General features: G+C 38.4%; 1 protein-coding gene across 1 annotated transcript in view; it reads left to right on the forward strand.

The window, feature by feature from the left end:
• Nucleotides 1–395: 395 nt before the first annotated feature.
• TOX3 (TOX high mobility group box family member 3) overlaps nucleotides 396–23,721 on the forward strand; it is a 75,199-nt gene continuing 51,873 nt past the window's right edge. The window contains exon 1 of the mRNA XM_035543617.1: nucleotides 396–497. Within this exon, the coding sequence (XP_035399510.1) occupies nucleotides 396–497 (102 nt within the window). The remainder of the gene's footprint in view (nucleotides 498–23,721) is intronic.

Raw genomic sequence — 23,721 nt, forward strand, 5'->3', positions numbered from 1 at the left:
GTCTGTGTGTCTGTCTGGCTGTGTGTCTGTCCGGCCGGCTGTCGGTCGGTGCTGGGCGCGTGGCTCCTTTGTGTACGGCAGCTGCTCCTGAATGCGGAGGCAAAGCCTGTGGCTTGGCACCGGGCTCTTCCAAAGCAGCAGCCCTCCTCTCGGCCGCCCCGGCGGACGGGCACCCACCTGGGCTCCGCGCCCGCCACCCCTGCTCCCCGCTCCTCTCCTCGTCTTCCTCCTCCTCCTCCCCGTTTACCTGCACTTTGCCGCCTCCGCCGCCTCTCCCCCTCGCAGCCCCCTGCCGTCCCCCGTCCGTGCCCGCTGCCGGGGAAGGCACCTGAAGGTGGATCTATCAAAGCCCCCGGCGCTCTCTTCAAGTGCACTTCTGGGACCAAAGCACCGGCATGGATGTAAGATTTTACCCGGCTGCGGCGGGCAGCTCGCTTCCCGGAGACCCCTCCAACCTGGACTTTGCCCAGTGCTTGGGTTACTACAGCTACAACAAGGTGATTATGCCCGCGGTCGTTAATTGCCCGTGCCCCGCCGGGCCGGGGATGCTCTGGGGGCTCCCGGCGGTGGGGAGGGCTCGGGTGGCGGCAGGGACCCTCCCGGGGGCCCCGGTGGGCTGCGGAGCCCGGCCCCGGCCCGCCGGCAACTTTGGGGTGTCGCAGCCCGGGGGACACAGGCAGAGGCTCCCCGGGCTGGGCATTGCACGGTTTGTCCCGGGCTGCCACCCGGGTCCGGCAGAGCCCCGGCGGAGCTTGGGCGACCCCGGCAGGGAGGGAAGGGGTCGGCTGCCCCATCTCTGCCCTGGCCAGCCCCTAACCCTAGCAGAGCAGAGGGTGGGATGTCTGGAAGGGCACTGGCTGCTAGCACCCAAGGGTAACGAGCGCTTTAATTCCACCAGGGCTGTCGAAGAAGTTGCAGTCCCACTTGTGTTTATTCACACCTTCTCTGCGGCGCGTGTAGTTTATGGAGCAAATGTTACAGTCAGGCGCTAGGCATTCCCCAGTGGCTACCTTCATTTACAGAAAATATGTTTTAATAATATGGAGATGATTTGTTCCACAAATTATCCGAATCTGGGAAAGACGAAGTTAAGAATGACACTGTGACTCATGCTATTTTGAAAAAGCCTTAGCTGTTTGCACTGTGATGTGTCAATAGCACATTGAGCTATTAGCACTGGGCCCTCACACATGCACATAAAGATCCCTTTCACACTGTGTTTTTCCTGGTGCTATGTTTGTCCAACCTCTGGGGCCTTTTGTGAGGCACTGTATGAGATGCTGGGGAACAGAAGGGTGCTGCACAAAGTCTAAGCTTATGTTAAAATCATTTGTTTTTTTTTTATTTGCTTTTAAGAATCCTTTCCAAATACCTAAATAAAGTTTGCTGAAACACAAAGATCATGTTCAGAGGGAGAAATAACGTGGGCTCAAGTAAAGAGGTTTGGTAGCTGAACAAAACTTTCTCCCAGATAAATTGTTTTCAAGTAGAAGTCACGAGTGTCCTTTTCTGTTGTTCTTTGCGATCATCTTTACGATCATCTTGGTCTCAGCTGCTGCAATGTTCAAGTTTGTCAGTAGTGACTTAGAGTCTGCCTCCGTTTCCAAAATGCACAGATCTACTCTCAGCAGAGATGCAGAGCCGTGCTCCCGTGGAGCATGCATGGCCGAGCCCTGCGCATGCTCTGTGCGGAGGCTATTAGCATGCTGCTTTGTTAGTAGTTAATATAGAAAGACACGGGAGCATGAATTAAAGATGAAATGTCAACCTTAACTGTGAATGCTGCTAAGGACTTCAAGAGCTCTAAAACACGCAGTAAATATTCACTGTTGTCTGATATGCCAACTAATTTAGGAAACTTACAACACTTACTGACAGACAGCATGCTTACTGTAAATTTCACTTCTTCAGTAACTTTATTGTTATGCATGGTATGTATTTATTTCAGAAGCTGTTGCAGTTTGCTGTACAGGTTCTTTCTGATTTTCTTTTTTACGTCCAAAATGTTGAATGGTTGCAAAACCAGAAGTTTATTTTGACCACTAACTTGCAGAAAATGCACAGAGTTAGATATAACCTTTTGACTGTATTTCCCTTCCTCATACAATGAGAACAGAGCACACATTCAGAAGTAACTAACTTTTGACCTATTCAAAAATGCAATTCAGTTGCTGTGCTCCTGAACATAATTTTGGCAAGTATCTTGTAGGCCAGGCTTCCAATCTGTGGCAGAAAATATTTTAATTAACGGAGTACAGCTCATAATGCATGTGGCTTATAATAGATGTCTTTGCATGTGGAAGGCCTGATCCTGAGCAGGCTGGCACAGGCGAAGCTGAGTTGCTGTTGCTGTGCTCAGTCAGGAAAACAGAGCGTGGTGTACAGGTGTTTCAAGGACAGAAGGGGAATCTGCAAGTGAGTTCCTAGAAAGATTCTCAGCTACTTGATCTAATCTCTTCTTCTGTGTTGTTTATAATCTGTAACTGTAGCAATTATTGTTAGATTTGGTTTTTTATCCACAAAAAGAAGAGTACATTTATTTTGAAATAATCTTCCCTCTCTTCCTCCTTTCTTCCCTCCCTCACTTTCCATCCATTCTCTCCTTTTCCTGTGTTCCTAAGGAAAATAAATGATTACTCTGGTCGGCACTGAGATGACCAGAAGGCATAGAAAAAAGAGCTGAAATATTTACTCCACTGAAGTAAATGGGAGAACTGTTATTGATTTCACCGGGGACAGTATTTCACCTCAAGTCTTTCTGAAACTCATTTGAGTATCCTGCCCGCTCATCCATGCCCGCCTCATTGTTACGCTCCGAATCCATATTCTTCTTGTGACAGTGACATCGCCTGTGACGAGTGCCGGGCAGCAGGAAGCGTGATGGCACGAGTAAACGTGTTGCCTCGTTGTGTACATATGCAAAACCACAATTGTTTATCCGAAAACATTCTTGGGATCATCAAGGCGTAGAGTTGATGGCACGTGGCCTACCTCTGGAAAACCACATGCTGTATCCAATTGTCTAAAAATACTGAATGTGAGGCCTGCTGATATCACTGCCCTGCACCCTATGGATCAATTCTGCCTTCCAGCTGCCTGCTGGTTTTCCTAGGACTGCCCCATTTGTGCCTTAGGGGCTGCAGTCCCACCTGGGCACCCTGGTCGGGCCTGGCCTCTGACGGCGCTGGGACAGGAACAGGCCTGGTGACCGCAGGCCCCGGGGACCTGTCCCAGCCCTTGTGCAGCTATCCTGCAGCTGGGGTCCCTCCCCACAGCATGTTCTTAAACTCAAAGTTATGGTTTTGAGGTCTGTTGTCAGTACTGGATAAGTACACCTAAGGGTAGGGGATGTCATCGTGATTTTTGGGGGGGGAACGTTACTTCTGAGCGTGTAGGAAGCAGTTTAAATGGGGCTGAAAGAAAGTATCCCTGACGTTATTTGTAGCATAGCAGTTTCCAGAAGATTCCAGATTGGGATTATTTTTGTCTAGATAGTGTGCAACGCCGTAAACATGCAGAAGGTGCGAAAGAGGAAATAGAAAGACAGCGATTTGTCCAAGGTTACGCAGTCGGTCACTGACATAATCAGGGCCGCAACCAAGGTATTCTGAGACTCAGACCAGTGGTTTATGCTGAATCTCATTTGCTCTAATAGGATTACTTACATGTTTAAAGTAAAGCATGTGCTTAAGTGCTTCGCTGGATCAGGGCCATATTTGATAAGTTTTCAGAGCTGGTGTGAGAGTACGGAACTTGACCCCGCGTGTGTCTGGCTGGTGGTGGTTTGGGATAGCAGCGGTGCACCTCTGTTTCAGAGTCACATGAGCGAGATCATGGTCTGCCTGTTTCTAGAAGAGTCCTGCTGCTCTGTATACAAAACAAACAACAAAAAAAGCCACCATCAAGAAGTAGCTATAAAAATTAAAGAAAGTTGAAAGAGAGCAGCTGTTGTAAAACATCCTGCTTCTGTTTTGAGCCCTTCTATGGTTCTGCTGATGGAGAGTAATTTTGGACATTTGCTATAGTTTAGTAGTGTTTTTTTTTTTTTTCCCCTAAACAAACTTTTTCACTTATTGAATAAATTACTTGTCTTGTACTAAAAATATTTTGGGAACTTCTGTTCATCATAGCAAATACATTTCTTTTTATTAGAGTAACCATAATTTTCATAATGCAATTTGAAAAAGGAAAAAGAAATCTCCAAACCCTAAACACATACAGCTCAGTGCTTATTGTTATATTAAATTCCAGAATCTTTACTTCATTATTTAGCTGTCTACATTTTATAATGTTTATCTCTTCTGCACAGATTGTCCTTGAAGGATACAAATTTCAAACATCCATACCTTAATTTAGGCACCAGAATACATATGTGAATGTCAGAGCTTGATGTTTTTGGCTGAAATATTTTGCATTTTACAAAAGAAGCTCCGGAAGGTTATCTTGTTCTTCCAGAGGTAAAGCATAGATAGCAGTAGTTTAGTAGTATGCTAAACTGGGCTATAAGCCATTCCTATTAGTGTGTGTTGGTAGGAAAAATGGATTACAGTTATGCAAACGATTGAAAATTACTCTTCTTGCAAATTTAGTGTGGCTATATATGCATAGGGTTTTCTTTCATATAGCAGATGGTGAGAGACAATGGGTGCATGTATGCTGTTAAGACAGAAAGCTGCGCACTCACTCATCTGCTCTGCATATATGCTGCTTCACATCTGGGCTCTGCTGTGGTGCAGACAGGGTGGTTTTTCTTCTGATGAAACCAGGCTGTGAGCTGGAAGCTGATGCGTGTACCTCCACTCTGACCCTGGCAAGGCTGGCCCTCGGAGTTAGGGGTCTTGCTGGAGGCAGTGTAACCAAGGGATTGGGAACTTGCTGTTATTTTGAGTATCAACTTAGTAAATACTATTTTACCTTCACTATTTCCCATTGATCTTCTGGCACACGTGGCAAGTGTGCTGACCTCTTTCTTTCCCAGAGCTGCCCTCCCCTGCCTCTCGTATCTCAGAACCCAGGACTATACAGGCAACTACTGCCGGCAGAGAAAAAAGCTCCCCAAATATTTGGCTGTCCAGTCCAGCACTAAAAATGTTGGATATGTGATTCTCTGTGCTTGCAAGAGGAAGTGTAATGATCCGATGACTACATCTGCAAGAACACAAATTACCCTTTGTATCACCATCACTGCTTACATTACGCTGTTTTACAGGAGCAGTCATCCCACAGGTTTTGTGACGTAGCTCTCTTGAAGAGCTAGCTTTGAAAGGAAACCCCTGTATGCCAAGGGCAGCGACTGTGCAAGAACCTACATTGTCCAGAATGAGCTCATATAATGGAAATACAAATTGGATTGTGCAGTGCAACTTGTCTGTTGTTCTAATACTGCAGATCTGGTCCTGATTGCATCTTTTTGTTATCAAGACATGAGGAGGAATTGGATGCATACAAAGTTTCCTTAGGGGAAGCCATTTCATCCTGGTGATTTAGAAAAAAAATAGCTGTTTTCATTATGATGGATTATAATTGTATCAGGGAGATGCTTGTAATAATGTACAGCAATATATAGGAAGAGTTTGAGCTTAATGCTTAGAGGTAATCTAAGCATTAGTACTTTTGGTATGTGTGGAAATAAGTGTGAGTATTCCTAAAATAATGATAATTAGGAGCAATAGCAATTCTGAAGTGTGCATGTCAGGGACAGGGGCACCTGCTCACACTTCTGGCTCTAGAGCAAGAAAATACTCAGCAAATCCTCTGGGATGAGCAGAGCCTTGTTCCCACAGCTCTGCCTGCACCCAGCACAGTGCATTGTATGAGGTACCACGTCCAGCCTAAGCCTATAATGAATTATCATGAATTTGTAATAAAATCTAAAATAGAAACGGGAAATAACAGCTTACATTCTTTGGCAGATGCTTGAAGTGAGAGTAGCTCACATAGACTCCAAGTTCTCTGTGACTCATTTGTCACAGTTTCGTACAGTGTCTAGCAAAGCGAGGCCCGTCAGATTGTGACCTTTGGGTTGTGCTGCAGGCTTTTATTAAATTTATAGTTAATACATGCCTATGTATTTGTTGAATTCCGACACTCCCGAAATACCTAACTAATGCTACTGAGCGATGATAATCTAATTTAAGAGGAAAAGAATTTGTACAGCACTAATCCTACCTTTTTATCTGTAATCACATTTCTCCTGCCATAAAATTGAGTACTGTTACACAGACCTAATGGCAGGGTTGAATTCTCAAATGCTTCAAACTCTTATCTGATAGCCGTCTTCTATACTGTTACCTGTCTGTATGATGTATTTATAGAGTGCCAGTCACCATAGTATCTTTGCGATGATTGCTACCAAAATTGAGAACTCTGAGGTGAAAATCTAATCAGGACTTTAGATAACAATGTCACACGAGAGCCTTCTGGTCTTTGCCACTGTGCTGTGTTAAGATGAAGACTTTGATGAGATCATGCTTGCAGCCACGTTTTTCATTATTTATTTTAGTAACAAGATTACTATTTCATATCTTCTCCACTGCGTGTTAGCACCTGTCAAACTGATCTAAATTCTGTTTCAAGTGCATTCTCTCTGTTTGTACCTGAAACAATATATTGAAAACCACAAGTATTTACAGGACTGCTGAACTGGCAGAAACAAAAGGGGAGGCTGTCATTTCTGAGTGGCTTCTGAAATATGCGCCTTGGGTATCTGAATAGATGTTTTCATGAACTTTTTCAGACATGTCATGGTAATGGGCAAGCAGGCTGAAAATATGGACTGGTTTCATCGCCTTAAAAATAACTGAGTTTTCTGAGCAGAGTACTGTAGATACGACTGACCATGGCTGCGGCCTCAATTCTGTCTGAAAAGGTGCTCTACTGAAAGTAGCAAATATTGGTTTGTTATTGAAAATGAGAAATGTTTTAAACAAACAGTTCTTCCAGTTTGTTGTTTATTTGTGTAGTTCATGTGCCAGCTATTGACATCAATGTTCTCCATTTCCTCCTCCATGGCCAGTTTGCCCAGCAGCCTGCATTTTGTTGAAAATCCCTGTATAAATATCAAGAGAGAAAAGAAAAAAAAAATCTTTAGAAAGATGAAGAAGCCTCCAAATTGTCATCTATACTTGAGGATATGCTATCAAAACAAAACAAGATTTTTAAAGCAATCCATTCTCAAAAACAGACACTTGAGAGTATGTCTTAATATGTCTTTTAAGCTTGATTTAAAAAAACAAAATCTTGGATAGAAATCTACTCTCTCTTTCTTTCTTTCTTTCTTTCTTTTTCTGGCACTTGTTTCTCGGGTTTGGTTATGCTCATTGGAGATTGAATCAATGTGGACATCTTTCATTTACTTATATGGACATTAGATCAGGCCAACCCTTGGCATTTCAAGGGGGAAACTGTTAGCAATTCAACGCTTTATTTTTGCTATTGTAAAGTTATGATCATTCTTACTGTCTGGGTCACTGTGACCATATTATTATCACTCCTGGCCACAGGCTTGTGAGAGGTAAGACTAAATCTTAAGCAGAGGAGTGAGTTGTGACATAGTGAAGGCAAAAATGAAGAGAGTGTTTGGATGAAAGGCCAGGATTGGGACTGGCAACCTCTGAAGTAAGGGATCTGATTGTCTTCTGATTTTTATTTTTACTTTTTTTTTTGCATAACCTTGTTTGTTACTGGCAAACAAACTGGAGATGAGTGAGAGCTGCAGACGCACAGGTATCTTCTCGCTTTCCTCTTCTGCTTTATGAAGTATGCAATTGGTGATGATGAAATAAATCATTAGTTAAAGCAGAATATTGCTTTTAGAGACACACTTGCAGTTGAATTTTCTGTAGATTTAGTATTCTAATGAGTTCAGATCAACTGGACAACCTAATAAGAGCTTGCAAGTATGTAAAATTACCAATAGGGTAGGATTTCTGAAAGATGAAGCCTATATTTAGATGGTTTGGGTCACTTGAAGTAAATTGCCTTCATCTGTATGTAAAAGATCAACCCCCAGATTTTGGAATGATTACCTTCTAATTTTTCAAGAGTCCTCCGGCATTGAACTTTGTTGGAGTTATTACTGTGATTCAGTAGACTTGAGTTCCACAAAATCTATAGCAATATAAGTAAGGTTCAGTTTTCAATCTGAAAAAATCTTTTCCACAGCTTCATTATGATACCGCCTTTTGAGAACTGATGCAAAGGTGACATCTCCCCATTTCATTTTCTGAACAAAAATGTCAAGAGAAACTTTTCTGCATTTAGCATTGAAAACAACATAATTTACACTACAATTCTGTAAGCAGGAAATACTGGAGAAATTAGATAGGGATTGAAGAATGAAATAGTTTGTTAGATATGTAAATTAAGTATTGGCTTCTTGTGGTTTGTTTTGTTTTGTTTTTGCAAGGAACCCATGCATGGAAACAACCTGAGCTGTGTGAATCATCCTTTCTGTCCCAATGGGGCAACTCTTATATTTAGTCAGTGAATTATGTAAAGGTTTGTAGGTTCAGGACATATTTAAAACACATCCGTATTGATTAGCTGTCTAATTTTGATATGAAAAATTGTGTTAAAACCATGCAAAAATCAATTGCTGCATAGTGGAGTAGCTTATTTTCAGAGCAGATCATATTTATTTCCTGTTCTGCTTTTTATACTACTCTTTATAGTCATAAGGCTTATACAAATAGATGAATTTTGAATGGCTTCGGGGACTGTATTTCAGTATTACTGTTATTCATAAAAATGCATTTTTTTTAAAGCTGTACTTTTATCAAACTGATCATGGGTTAGCAGTCCTCTGCATTTTTTTTTAGGAATTTGTTTTTTTAAATAAATAAAAAAATGATTAGGCATAGGAAAATAGTCATTCTGTTTGCTTTAGTAGGTTACTACAGTTACTTTTGTGGGTTCTTAGTAAATGTGTGTATGAAATGATTATATTAGGTGGCCATGTAAATACGGGGATATCATACTGTTGATTTGGTCTAGTGAAAAACTTTGATAGCTGTGGTTTCTTACCACAACCCAATGTGGCTCTTTTTCTCCTATTGTTTTTCTTGATATGGTTAGAAATACACTAACCTTACGGTTTAAAAAAAAAATAAATAAAAAAGGAGGGGGGGAGAGTTGTTGCCAACTCTAAACATGAGGCAAAATAAATAGCATTTTACAATGAATTGTCTGCACTTTTTCCACAGGGGAGCTATAGGTAAAAATGAGGCTAGTTTCAAGGCTGTACACTGGATGTACCACAAAGCTAAGCATATTATGAGGTGCAAACACAAGAAGTTTATTTAGATGCAGAAGTGAAAACATTTGTACTAAAAGTAATCGTTGAACCAAACAATGTGTTTGTGTGCACGACTTCATGTTTGTGGTTTTCTAAGTGTCCAGTAACTGTATTTCACATGATAAATCGATACAAGTTGCTTCATTTTATTCTGTTCTACCAAATAATTCACAAGTGCAAAATATTTTTTTAAATAAATGTATTGATCAGATGCTTTGTGCTGAGGTCTTGGATGCTGCTGCTGTAATGTGCACAGGTATAGTATGGCTTGTTGAAAATACATAATTGTTGTTTCAAGCATTTGACAAGCCATATGGACACACTTTCTCTGTGTGCTCAGTTTGGATGGTTTTCGTACTTTGGTCTTTTAAAAATGTTTGAGTCAAATGTGTGCATCAGTGGCTTCCATGAAGTGTGATAGTACCCCATACTCTCCCACTAGTCATGCCATGAGATGATGACTTGCTTCTGAGATTTGGCCTTTGTGGGATCAGCTTTGTGGGTGCCTTTTCCGTGAGAGCATCCATGGAGCTTGCTCGGTCAGCACATTCCTGGGGCTGCTTTCTTGTGCCCCCTTGGCTCTGCTGCCTGCTTTGGCTTGGACTGGCTGGCTAAAGTCATTGGAGCCACCCACAACAGTTGACATGCAGCAAAAGGTAGGCAGTGTAATCTAGGGCTAAACATAGCTCAATGAAAGGAAAATATCAGTTCTGTTCATTAAATACATGCTTGAGTAGGCAAAACAATACTGCTTCAGAATTCTGCATATACAGATTTGTGTTATGCCCAGTGTACAGTTTAGTGATGAATATTGCTCTTTTTACCTGTAATTATGCTTAAAAAAAACCAGCTATTAACTTGTAAGATTCTGTGTATATTTTGTCTCAATCTGCAACTATAGTTTACCCACTTTAAGTAGCAAATTGTTTTTTCTAAATTTAGTCAGCAAACAACTTGTGGTAGGATAGCAGCCTTTTTTGTCTTTGTTAGAAAATGTTTGAGAAAGGATGGCGAGGCTTGGCTTTGAATTCTATCAGCACAAATATATTACTGGTGATAACGTATCACACAAGTGTGCTGCCTATCTTCCTGTATTCTCGTCTCTAGTAAATAGCAGCTTTTTCAGGGAAGGTCTCAGAATTTGCCCTTTTGTTAATAGTCTGGCGGAGAGTTTACATACCAGAAAATAATCCTGATTCTTTACTTGATAATGTAGTAAGGAGGTTTTGTGAGCTTTGTATTGGTTTTTGTAAAGAAAATTTGGCAGCTGTTACTTGTCATACATACAACTAATAAACGTTGAATCGAAAACGTGACTCTTGCACAGTCACACATTTTTAAAACGTAGACAGGAAGTATTGGTCTGAATCAGTTGTAACAATCTTCCACTGCTGGGAAAAGGTGGGAAGAGGCTTTTTGTCACTGTCCAGGGTACATACATCAGGATATGTGCCATGCGTCTACTTTTGAGATCATGGGTCTCCTTGTCATTGCTTCTGCTTTCACTAATTAACTCAATTCTGCTATCGCCGTCTCTGCATCGTGTACCATGTTGTTTGACTGTATGCTTATGCAAAATTATTTATAAACAAAATTTTTTAAGGTTATCCTATCATAAGAAGTGAGAGACAGTGATGATAAAGAGCTTGATTCATATTATGACTAACTGCAGGTGAACATTATGTTGTTATGCCTCACTCTGTGTTTCTGTGACTCAAAAATGATATTAAACTCCATTAAAATCTCATGACATCAATAGAGTAATTAAAATGCATAGAAAAGGATAAAGTCTAGAAATCATAAGAATATAATAGCTTTCTATAAAGTTTTAGAGTATATCAGGTATTTATAGGCCTTCAGAGTTTCATTTATTCTCTGCGTGGGAAAGAACTGATACCAAGCATACACCTCGCTCTCTGCCCCCCAGGTGTAACCTTTTTCTTTTAAAATAAATGTGAAAGTAAAAAGGACAGAAGAATTTCCATGGAGGAAAATCAATCCTGGTCCTTCAGAATCATGAACTCAGGTTGATACTTTGCAGCTGCAGTGAGTACGAGCAATGCACAGCACAGCCCTGGCACAGAATTTTAACAGTGAAAAATCGTCCATCTCCTACTTCTTTTTAACTACAGCTTTTCAATTTCTTCTTATTTAGTTGAGTCTTCATCTTCCACAATGCTCTGGTAGGAAGCAGTCATTGCATTCTCTGGTGCCAGAGGAAGTAACCGTTTGTTAATGTAGGCAGGGAAGAGGGAAGAAATACATGCTTTTTGCATTTAAAGATTTCCTAAAAGCTCTGGAGAACTGATCTTTGGTCCTCATTTGATCAAAAGAGAGAGGTTCTTCTCTTGCTTTCCCGTTCCACTGCCTTATGGTATCCAAGTGAAGGAGCTCCTATCTGCAGCCTTTTTCTGACACTCCAGTTGCCTGGGATCTTTGAATGTAGAGATAAGAAATAACAAGATTTTAGATGATGAATCTCAGTATGAATGCTAGAAAGAGGGAAGTTGCTTTATTGATCCCAGCTGCTGAAATTTTCCCTGTGAAGATGATTCATGTTTATCTTAAATAAATAATTAAATAAAAATCAATGAGAAAAACAAACAAACTGAACTTCATATAAGAACTGATTTGAAACATACTCAACATTTTCTTTCTCATCCTACTTTCTAAAATCTTCTACAGATTCAAAGAAGCGGGTGCAGTCCTGCTCTTGCGCATACCCTCTTTGAAGAAGAGAGATGTTTCTGCTTCTCAGTTGAGCTTCATAAACTTGCTGGAGAAAATTCAGCTTAGTGGATGTGTTTTGAAGTGGTAGTTTCTTGGGTACTGAACCATTCATTTCCTAAAAGGATAAAGCCACTTCTTCGTACCTGCTGACAAAACAAAAGAAGCAATTCTAATAATATGTTATGTGTGGATGGGCTGTAGCATTGGTAAGTGTTCCTCTGGCTGCTAAAAAGCACCAGCTTTATCCAGCCTCTCGTCTTTACCAGAAGAAGCATCTGCCTCACTAGAAAGCATAAAAATGGTCTCCAGTTGGTTTTGTCTGCATTTTTACTAAACAAATGAATCATCATGATGTTTTCCTCCAGCTTAGATACCAACCGAAAATGAAGCTACATTCAGCTGCCTCAAGTTGGGAAGGTGAAGATAATCTTCATCTCTGAAGTGTGAAAGAACTGACACGTAAAATTGCAGGTCTGGCAGCAAAGATTTTTTTTTTTTTTTTAAATAAGTACCTTGCAGTTGGAGAATCGATTTTCCTTAAGAAAAGAGACCCAAAGTATCAATGCTTTAACAGTAATACTGGTAACATAGCAAAGTGAGAGGGAAGACAGTGTTATTACAGGCATGCCTGTAAAAATGCTGGTTGTGAGCTTAGGGTGGGAATGAGGGGGAAAAAAGCCTTTCACTTCCAGAGTACGATGGTGAAGCAGTCTTCCCATCCGAGTGGGGATAGATAAAGGAGTGGGAGGCACTTCTAAGGCTCTGAGTTTATGCTAAATATTATGTGGTGTGGTTGGCTGAAAGAAACAAGGAGCCTGAGGTTGTCTGTACTTTCAGCCTTGTTCAACATGGTTCTTTTAGATTCCCTGCTTATGTTCTTGACCATATGATTTAGAAGTTTTGTTATGCACTCTGTGATCTGAAGTGTGCCTCTGAGTCGGACAAAGCAGCCATAGACGTAATAGTTACAGAGTCAGCAAAGATTTTGGAGTAATGCATGACAGCTAAATAATATTTGTCAGAAGTCTAATTTGGTAGTGGAAAAGTGTTATTTCTGAGATTTAGGTTGGGGAATTATCCAGTATCTGTGAGCATGGGGGAATCACTTGTTTATTCCATGAGAATTGGCCTGCTTTTCCTTGGTGGTGGTAGGGATGCTGTGGAGGGGAGGAAAAGGCCTTTATGCCTCTGGAAGAGGTGATGGAAAACTCGCATCTAAAGGTTTGACAGACTGTACAAACGTGATATCAAATTATCGGATGATTTGTCTCAGTGTGTTTTCAAAGCATGTGTCAGATAATCATCTCCTTCCTTACCTCCACGCTCTGGTAACTGCTTCACTTCCAAGGTTCTGAAAAATAATCTGGTCTCAGGGGTCTGAGTGAGAACTTCATTGTCGTTTGGACAGTGGGGCTAAGTAGCCCTTCAGACAGGTATGCAGAACGCTGGCAAAAATTTGCAGCCTGTCTTAGCATCCAGTTATGTTCATGAACAAGTCTGTTTCTGTTCTCTAGAGGGCATAATTCCATTCTTTTGATCTTTCCTTGAAAAGTCCAGTTTATAATCCTGTTTAGCTAGGAAATTGATGCATTTTATATGACTCTTTATATTATTTTATAGAGTATTTGTGTTTGCAACCATAGTGATGAAATGCATGTTTTTGGCTGGAGTTGCAAGTTGCAAGGGTCCTTCTATCTTAGTTTGATTTCACTAAATAAGTATGTCAATTGAAAAGGAATTCAGTTCTAGAAGAGCCCTTGTATCATTTTTCTGTAAGTAAATCTGAAGTTTTTCAGAGTGAAGCATTCCCATGAAATATGCTTTACCCTGTAATGTTCATTTGCATCTGTTTTTAGTCCAGTGTACAAAAATAACAACATAATTTCTTACCTACCCATATAGGGAAATTTCTTCTGTCCTCTGTGATTATTAATATGTCCTTCTAATCACTCTTATGGATTTTTTTTTTTGGCACATTTCCATTCCTAGCCTATTATATGATAGAAAAATGTAGGTGGCATGTTTGTTCATTTTAAACTGAGATTATCTGATGACTTCCTGAGAGGGTCACGTGGCTGGAGTATATAAAACAAACTTCTTCCAGTAACTTTATTTGAAAAGGTGCACTAAATAAACGTACAGTTGAGCTGAACTTACATGTTTACAAAAAGCATCTTGAGAATTCACCAGGGGTGGGATTAGTTCAGTTATTGTTTAGAAAAAAGGTGGACTGAATGTCTGGTACAATAGTATACAACACAGGTCAAAGGCCTGGTAAATCATACTTCTTTTGACAGCCTCTTATTTGTAGCACTGCATTCAGTAGCTAACATTTTTTTTTGTACACAAACATTTGTTTTTAACTGTTTTTGGGTCTCAGGCTCCAGAAATCTGGAGAGAAATTTAAGAAGTCCAGAACCATGTAAGCAGCAGCACATATCCACTAGCTCTGAGTTTCTAAGGATTGGCTGGTCTTCCAGTAGCCTAGTTTTTCAAGGTGCTGATTATTTGCAGTTGCAGCACAATTTCCTGGGAGTTACTGAACTCTGAAATGTACTTTGATGATTTGCTGTTATAAGTCAGTTTGGGTGTAAAAGTCTTATTTTCAAGTTTTATTGCTGTTATTTCTTAATATGTCTTGGAACGGGTGCATAATTTTGTGTGATTAAAGTGTCATTAAGTGTACTTTTTAAAAATAGGGTTCCAGGTTTGTCACTTCTGTGAATTGTGTTGTTCGTTTGTTGTTGGAGTTAAGCTTAGAAGCAGGAGACTATAGTTGGTGTAAAAGTTTTCTTCAAAGCCTCAATTACCCAAAGTAATGGTTCTTCCTACTTTAGTTGCTTAATACTAACAGTATGATTTTATTTGCTTACTCTCATATGTCAAATTGGGAATTAAATATTTTCTCTGGAGGAAAAATTTTTTTCTTGTAAGGCAGACCTTTTTAAAAAAAAAAAAAGCCTGTGAGATCTGTTAGGGTTGTTGAGGGTTGCAGAACGCTAAGGCCCTGTGTCAGTGCTTCCTTGTCTTTGTTGATTATGTAGGGTGCTTGTGCTCCAAAATTATGTCCTCTGCTTCGCAAGTACATTAAATGCCCAAGGAAATGTCTGTCAACGGTGGTGTTACCCCTCATAGGCTTACATGTTTATCCTTGGCCTAATGTATTAAAGCCCTTCCATGGTATACTGGTTTGAGAAACATGGGCTGGGGTCTGACTGGCTGGGGAGCAGACCTGTTGAGGAGCACAGGCAGGTGCTAGTGGCTAGTTGGCTGAAGAAACTATCCAGAGCAAGTTCGTGGAGGGCCAGCAACATGGGCAGTGCCTGGAGCACTTGCTCTGCGAGGAGAAGCTCAGGGAATGGGACTGAATTCAGTGCTGCCTGTGCTCTGAGCAGAGGTTGGATTGGAGATCTCCGTATCTCCTTTCCAACCTGAACGACTCAAAGATTGCACAAAGTGAATAGGTAGCTGAGATTAAATTGATCCTCCTTGTACTGTTTTAGCAGGAAAACACAGATCTGGAAGAGTGGCAACGTTTCAGCCTTCAATTGGGAGGTCCATGCAGCGAGAAAACCGAGCATTGGTTTCACATTCTGGATAGCTATCCAAACGCTGTTGGTAGAAGAGTTGGTTTCCAAGTTAAAGAATGAGGATGGGAATCCCATTCTGCAGGGTGTGCATGTATTGGTGCAAGTGAGTCCATAATTATGACCTGTCTAAAGCATATGGATTTAATACAGCCAGCTGGATAACACTGCCTTTGTAGTTGTGTCTTAACTCGTGACATCCTAAAAGCAATGATTTTTGTTTAGCTCCACGTCATCTTGGTTTAAGGGATTGCTAGTTGGAGCCCATCAGTTTGAGCTGGCAGATGTAACAGTGTAGAAAATGACAGAGTGTAAAGCCTGTATCTGTCAAACTCCAATCTGGAATGCATGTCCCTGGTACCTGTTAACTGTTTGTATGTGACTGTTGCTTCTGTAATTAAGTTTCAGAGTTTCTTCCTTCTTTTTCGGAATTGTAGTCATGGGGTAATGCAATTTTTATTCTCTTAGTACTCATTAGAAAATTTCATCCAGAGCAAGGCAGTTCAAGCACCAAAATTTTCTGAAAACCCTGTTACTTTTTACACACAGAAGAATAAATCACAGTGGTTTAGCAAAAATTTGGAGATGCAAAGTAGTTCTAGAAAATAAAACTGTTGCGCACAACATTTGTGGAAGAAAGTGTCCTGAATGGAGCTTTTAACTTACATGGGCACTAATTACTGCATTCTTCTTCTCTAATTTGGTGCCAGTTTCTGGTTGCATAGAGGCTTAAGTGCCCTTGGGTGAGAGGAATGGGGAGTATGGTGACCTTTAAAATTAGAGACTGAATAAGTTGATACCTTTTCACATCCTAATTCAAAATTAAATCTTTGTGGTATCTAATGCTACTGAGGTGTGGTACCCCAAATGACTGCATATGTTAGGGTATTTTGGATTCTGTGTTTACAACACTAGGAATTTATCTGATTTTTCAGAGAATTAGATGTTACCGTTATGAAAGTGAAACACTTGAAAATGAAAAATGTCTATGGCCCACTCCTCCCCAGCCTCCAGTCACCCTCTCTATGGTAATAAACTAAGCATTGACCATTTAGTGCAGCCTGTAAATAGGAAGTGGTAGTGATTCAGGTCCCTTATTGCAAGAGTGTAACCACATTGCTTTGTATGGGCGAGGGGGAACCCAGACAGTAAAACTGAAAAGAAATTGTCATTTTTCTTCCAAAACCAAAGTCATGGAAATCTACTTCAAACATTTAAAGGAGCAGTAGGTTGGAAAGAAACTATTACCACTTTTATTTCTTAGTACGTTTCAAAGCAGCAGCTTTAATCTTATTAAAGTATTTTATAGTCACATCCATTTAATCAGAAATAATGAGCGTTTCCAGCTATATAGACTTCAGTTACAGCAGTCCTATATGTATCAGGATTTCTTACATCTGGCAGAAACATAGCACTACCTTTCTGGAAAGGGAGCTTTCCTTGTGTTCTTTTGTATTAGTTAATAGAAACCCTCCTTGAAAAAGGATACTCATCAAAGAATGTTTTATGAAACAGAAAACAGTACTCATAAACCCCATTGGATTCCAAGAGTTATTACATTTTACATCATATATGGTTTATTTTTCCAGATGCCACAGTTCAAAATAATATATTTTTAATACCACTTGCAGAATTCTACAGATTCATAATAGCACATGACATGTTAATATCCTCTGTGACATCCTACTGGTCATATCCAACTGTGATAAACAGTTGTATATGCTGTAAAAATGACATCTGTTATAAAAATAAAGATAATGCAAAAGGATACAAACAATCCCTTAAATTTGTAAAGACTGTTACAAATCTTAAATGTTAATTTGAAGGAAAAAAGTACATGCTAATGCTAAGTTTATGCCTTCAGTTAATAGTCCTTTATTCCTTCAGGAAAAAAAAAATCAAGCAGCTATGCTTTAAATGAATTTAATGAACTGCAAAGACTGACATTTTCACTATAAAAGTCACACTTCATTTAATGAAGTAGTTAAATATTGATGCTATATTAAAATACAGGCTGAATAAAAATGGCAATATGGTTTTCAAAATAGGAATCTGAACTGTTTTTTTTTCTTGTTATATTGAAAATTTCATGAACTGAGAAAAGGGAAATATAGCAGAATATTTCCATAATAAACACAAAACACTGTTGAAATAACATTAAAGTTGAAAGACATAAACCCATAAAAGCAAGGAAATTAAGTCACTCTTACCTCAGTTGTCTTTGTGCTTAAGCACTGAATCTCTTAAATGAATGGAACCAACATTCAATGTTCAATATTTCCTAAGATTCATGAAAATGAAGACAGATTGTAACCCTGTACTACAGGTGGCACATAAAAGAGCTAGCCATGTGTTCACCTAGGATGACTACTTATACCATGGTATTGTGTGACCTTAATTCAAGTATTTGTGTTTTAAATACTGTGATTTTGCTGGCAGTATTCTGGCATGTTGACTGTTTGTGGTTTGCATATACTTCCATTGATATCATTTGGATTTTTAACTTCTTTTCTATTCCTGCACTGTCACCGTAACAACATAATATTGATAATGGATAAAGGAACATTGGTGATGAACATGCCTGAGGTTTTTCTCAGGTCAAACACCTATGTGATGATGATGGGAAAACAAAGCAAGAATCTTATAGATGTGGGTGCGAGCCACAACTGAGTGATGGCATGATCAACTTCCCTGTGATGAATTGAATTACGTTGTATTGTACTTCGTAAAGCTGTACTAATTCTGACATCAGGCCTCCGTGTGTAGTAAAATACTGAGGATGACAGCTTTGGCCCATTGAAGTCAATGGCAAAACTCCCATTAATTTCAGCAGTCTGTGATATCATCTTCAGTGGCTGACTTGTAAAACAATGGTAAATTGATTTAGCACATCTTTTTTTTTCCCTGGGGAAAGATCTCTACTTCATGTAAAATGACTTGACTTTTATGCTCTTACTGTGAAAATGTGAATTTTAATTCAAGATAAATATAGTCTGATTTTTTTTCCCCATACCTAACATTATTTAAGTATCAAAATGATGGGAGAAAATGGAGCTACTTTGAAAGTGGTAGGTTGTATGCACAGTTCTATACACAATTACTAGCAGAAACCAATGATAAGGAATGCAGACTTCTTAACAAAGACTAATGAATCACTTCTGTAAGTATCAGCTGTCAAGTATGGTCTCTGTGTGCATCATTTGAAATGTGTTTTTTTCTTATGCAAAGAGTGTTTCTTTAAAGCAAACAACAAAAAAGAAAACATTGGAATCTGAAGAAATAATTGTATGAATATATATGCATTTAGAAGACATGCCATATTCATGTTTATGATAGTGATCCTCCAAATTCTGTATAACGTGGCAAGATCATCATGTTTTTGTGTAGTCACGTCTCCTGGTATTTTGCCACAGCAAGCATGAAAATGATCTACTTAGTAGAACATAAAATTCTGTAGGGTGTTATGGAGACTCACCAGAATTTATCTAGAATTAATAGAGCATTGAAGAATTTCTTCCTTTCCTTGCCATCAGAAGTAAGAAAATGGATGCCAAATCTATGTTCATGCTAACTGTGGTCCGAAGTGAGTTCTGGTTGCACAGTGGCAGTGGCTCCTGGTTGCTGGTCAGCTGTCTGTGTAAGGCAGTGGCCCCATTGACTACAAAAGGATCAGGGATAACCCGAGAGAAACCGTTGGTGGCATGTTTAGCAATATGTGCCCTCGAGTGCGTTTATCTTTAAACAATTACAAAAGGTACCTGAAAAGGTATTTGTATACTTGTAACATTCAGTAGTTAGATATCAGAATGCTTACACTGAAACCATAGCAGTGCTGCTATCTCCAACAGTAGTATAGGGAAAAATGTTTTATTAAACACTAATTTCACTTGTTATTTAAGAAGTAGCTGGCTTTGCACACATTAATCTCTTTTTCTTTTTAATTCAAGGTTGATGGTCTAGGTCTTACACATTGTATTTATGAATAGGGCACTCAATAACTATGCAAAATATCTATTTCTCCCATGGGAATTTGTGCTTTGATATATTCTGATCCTTATTAAATTTAAACAGGATCAAATTTATACAGCTTTGGCAGAGATTTATTAAAATACACTGAGTGGACAGCTTGTGGGAGTGCAGTGTGCTGTAATAACATATGCCTCTTACCAGAGAATAGTAATTATTGAGAATCAAATAAATCTGTAGGAGGTTAAGTATATATGGAAAAGATATCAATTGTAGTTTTCTACAGCTAGACGGAAGTACTGTCTGAAGATTTGTTGCTGTATAAAGAAATGAACCACATCCTTTTAAAACCCTAAATATTCAATGTCCTTTACTAACAAAGCCAATATTCATTCAGTCTTCAATTAAAAATAAAAAGACATTTGCTCAGTAACATTAAATTAATTTAGTGCTATTCATCTACATAAGGACTTACTTACATTTATACCAAAGGTTTAATAAAAATAGATGAATTTATTAAATGCAAATGAAAAATGTTTGCTTTAAAGTTTCGTAAATTTCTTAATCAGAATCATCCTATCCTTGGAAAGGACAACCCAAGTAATGCATGCAGATTAACCAGAGAATTTTTCTAAAATTATAAATATATTGTATAACATCCATTATTCATCCAAGTTTCAGCAGTGGTCTGTGGTGGTTCAACAGTGGCCTTTAACCTTTTAGTTGATTGTACGTAGTAATTTCACTAGGATAAGAATTGAAAAAATGATGGTTGAGTCAGTAAAAGCCATACCTTCTGGAATAGTTGTGGTTTGGATGAAGCTTCTGTATTTTGTGATAAAATTCTTTGGGCTTTCAAAGCTTGAGACATGTAAAAACGGTAATTTTGTCACTGAACACAGAATAAGGACAAACAGCATATATCTTATCCCTTTCTTCTTCACTCCTGGTAAAAAGATTCAGAGTTACGTGTTAAGACAGGAGGACTTAAAGGCAAGTGTTCGTTTTTAAGTCTTGAGGTTGTCCTATGCCCTCAGGGAACATACCAGAAACATCTAGGTGGTTTGGGGTCTTTCATGGTTTGGATATTTCACATGTTTTCTTTGGAAAGCCAAAAGAGACAGACACCGTAGTAATTTTTTTCAGTCATGTGTGGATTTCACTGCCTTGTTTTCCATCTGAGTCTTCCCTACTGACAATGTCAATCTAGAACAGATTTCTATGAGAACTAGTAGTTGAAAATCTGTAATTTTGGTTCTGCAGTAATGTGTAATAAGCCATTATTATCATTTTTAAGGGTTAAGAATCTTTCGAAATTAGTATCCATGTAGACTACCTGGTACGTTTGAGCCTGTGTGTGATTCAGTACCGATGTGACCTTCGGGCTCTGGGCTTTGCTGGAGACTGTAAGCAGAACAAGGAGGATTATATGATATGCATTTCTCCTTGTCTCTTATGAAAGGAACAAGTAATTTCAGCAGGAAATTTATTTATCAGGGCTTATTATATTAAGAAAATGATCTTTGTTTATTTTTAAAAAGAAAATGCATTTAGATTATGATTATAGTTAACTTAAAATTAGTATCAGAATACGTCTGCATTTTATTATGAATATCTCATGAAAGCTGTCTACTTTTTGGTAAGCAGTGTAAAAGATATTTATTTTGGTGCTAATGCTTAGGCAATTATATCCTTAATTAAAAAAAAATGCACTGATTCACATTGCTCTAAATGTGATTCAAATCCATTTCACTCTTTATCACTTTGGTGGTGGTTCTTTTATTAGTAGCCTCAACCTTCTTTCATCCTACAGTTCTAAAATAGTTCTAGATTTCTTTGAAATAAACTAATGTAACCCGATTATTTCAAGCTAGCAAGAGCATTCTCTTAAAATAATAGATGTTCTGTTTCTGTCCTTTATCTAACAGAAGAAACACTTTGTATTTGTTAAAATAAAAGTCAGGGTGTTTGGGTTCCAATCCCATTTTGGTTATTACACTTCTGTATGACCTTGGGCAAGTCGTTTATTGTGCCTGTCCCTTGCTGATTTTTTTTCTATGAAAATTGAGATTATGATATATAGGGACCTCTTGGTAACGCTCAACCTTAATTCATTGCCGTCTGTGGAGGGCTCTGGGAGACCTGTCTAAGGCACTACTGCAGATGTTTCTATTCATACATGCATATTATGACAGCTCATAATATGTATTGTTAGATATGAAATAGATATGAATATATAATGTGTATCAGCACGTTTGACTACTCTCCTGTATAATTACAGTTTATATTAATGAGTCATGCTGTGACACTACTGATGATTTTGTTCCCATTCATGACTGCAGTAGAAAGAGATGTTCAAAGTATGAGCTAATTCCTTTTCTTTAGGATCACAGGTGTGTCAGAATGTCTATTTCTGTGGGGTTTCAGGATCTCTTTTGAAAATTGGTATATTGTAAAAATATATACATAGATCTTAATGTATACTGGGTTAATAAAAAACTAATTTTGCTGAAAAGAATTGCAAAGTAAAATCACTAGAATAAGTCTACTTACAATGTGATATTATTTAGACAGCAAAACTATATTGTAGGTATCTGCCTAGGTACCCTACATTTTTGGATTTAGGGCTGTATAGAATCAAGTAACTGGAGTGAAACTGTGATTATGACGTGCTACAGTTCAAAGAAAATCTTCACCTCATCTGCTAAATATTTCTAGGTCATACTTCTCATTTTCTCTGAAGCAACTCACAAAAATCTGGTGTTTTGCAACTGATTTCTGTTTCTGTGTTTTCTTGGGAATAGACTAATTTTCTTTGGTGTAATAGAGATTAAGGAGTCCTTTGCTTATAAACAGACATAAAACAGTTCCTAGTTTAAGCATGGGAAATTTATCATTAAGTAGATAGCTTTATTTGTTGATGCAGACTACATAATGTGTCTGCATTATGCTGTTTTGTATTTACTTTTATTAATTCTTTTATTCTTCTTTTATTATTTAATTCTTCTTTAATTACTTTTAATGCTTTTTATTTTATTACTTTTAATACTCTTAATATTTTGTTACTTTTATTTAATTATTCTGTGTAATAGTACAATTGTATATATTTGTGTTTTTTAAAGTATTTAATAAGGACAATCATCTTTTGAAATTATTTTCTCTTTTAACTTCTCATATCAAGTGTTGTGACAAGCTATTAGGTAACAAATTTATTCATCCATCACAGCAAATCAAGTTGGCACAGTGTCTTATAAAAGATCATCATCTGTACTGATATCTTCAGGGTCAAACAGTCAGATTGCTTCTTACTTTTAGTTGGTGCTACTGCTTGTAAGCTTTGCTGCAGGCCCTCATAGAATATTCTTGAGTGTATCGAGGGAATTATTAAGGATTTTAAAAAATACCTATACATTTACTCTTACTATTTTTTTATTTACTGACATACTTTGATATTTTGTGTAGGGCAAGGAAAAATTATTTTAGATGCAAAAGCATGTTTGCAATAATTGTCGTTTTTTTTTGTGTGTGTGTTTAAGGACAGTGTAAGCTGAAGGTAATAGCCATGTATTATTTGAAGGAAGCTAAATAACTGCTCTAAAATGTCAGTGGCTGTGACATTCTAAAAACACTTTCTCTTGAATGATGTCTGTTCCCTCTTAGAGCTGCATTGATTAATTAATATGGCTCACACAGTAAAAGTTTTAATTTGAAGATAACATATGAGGTACAAGATATTAATTGCACCAAAGATAACATGCTAATTAAAAAGTTCATGCACAGTTGTCTAAGGTTAACAGTATGTATTGAAATACTTGGAACAGAAACCTAATTATAATCTAGTATCTGCTGTATTTTTGCAAAGGTAACATCTTTTGTACTTCTCAATTCTCTTTTTCCAGGGAAGAATTCTTTGTGTGATGTTCCTTTTGTAGTGAAGCTAGATCAGTACGAAAACAAGCATTGTAAGCCAGTGATTTAGAGCAATGTAAATCTGCATTGAGCGGTAGTTCAAAATGCTGTTGCAAAGATTGTGTCAAAACAAACGTATTTGAGCTTTAGAGGAGAAACAAAATGCAAACTTCTCACCTCTATAAAACGAGGAAGCTGTTTTTATCTATTAGGTATTTCTTTTTTTAGGTGCCA

This window comes from Cygnus atratus, chromosome 12 (genome assembly GCF_013377495.2).
Source record: "Cygnus atratus isolate AKBS03 ecotype Queensland, Australia chromosome 12, CAtr_DNAZoo_HiC_assembly, whole genome shotgun sequence".
NCBI lineage: Eukaryota > Metazoa > Chordata > Aves > Anseriformes > Anatidae > Cygnus > Cygnus atratus.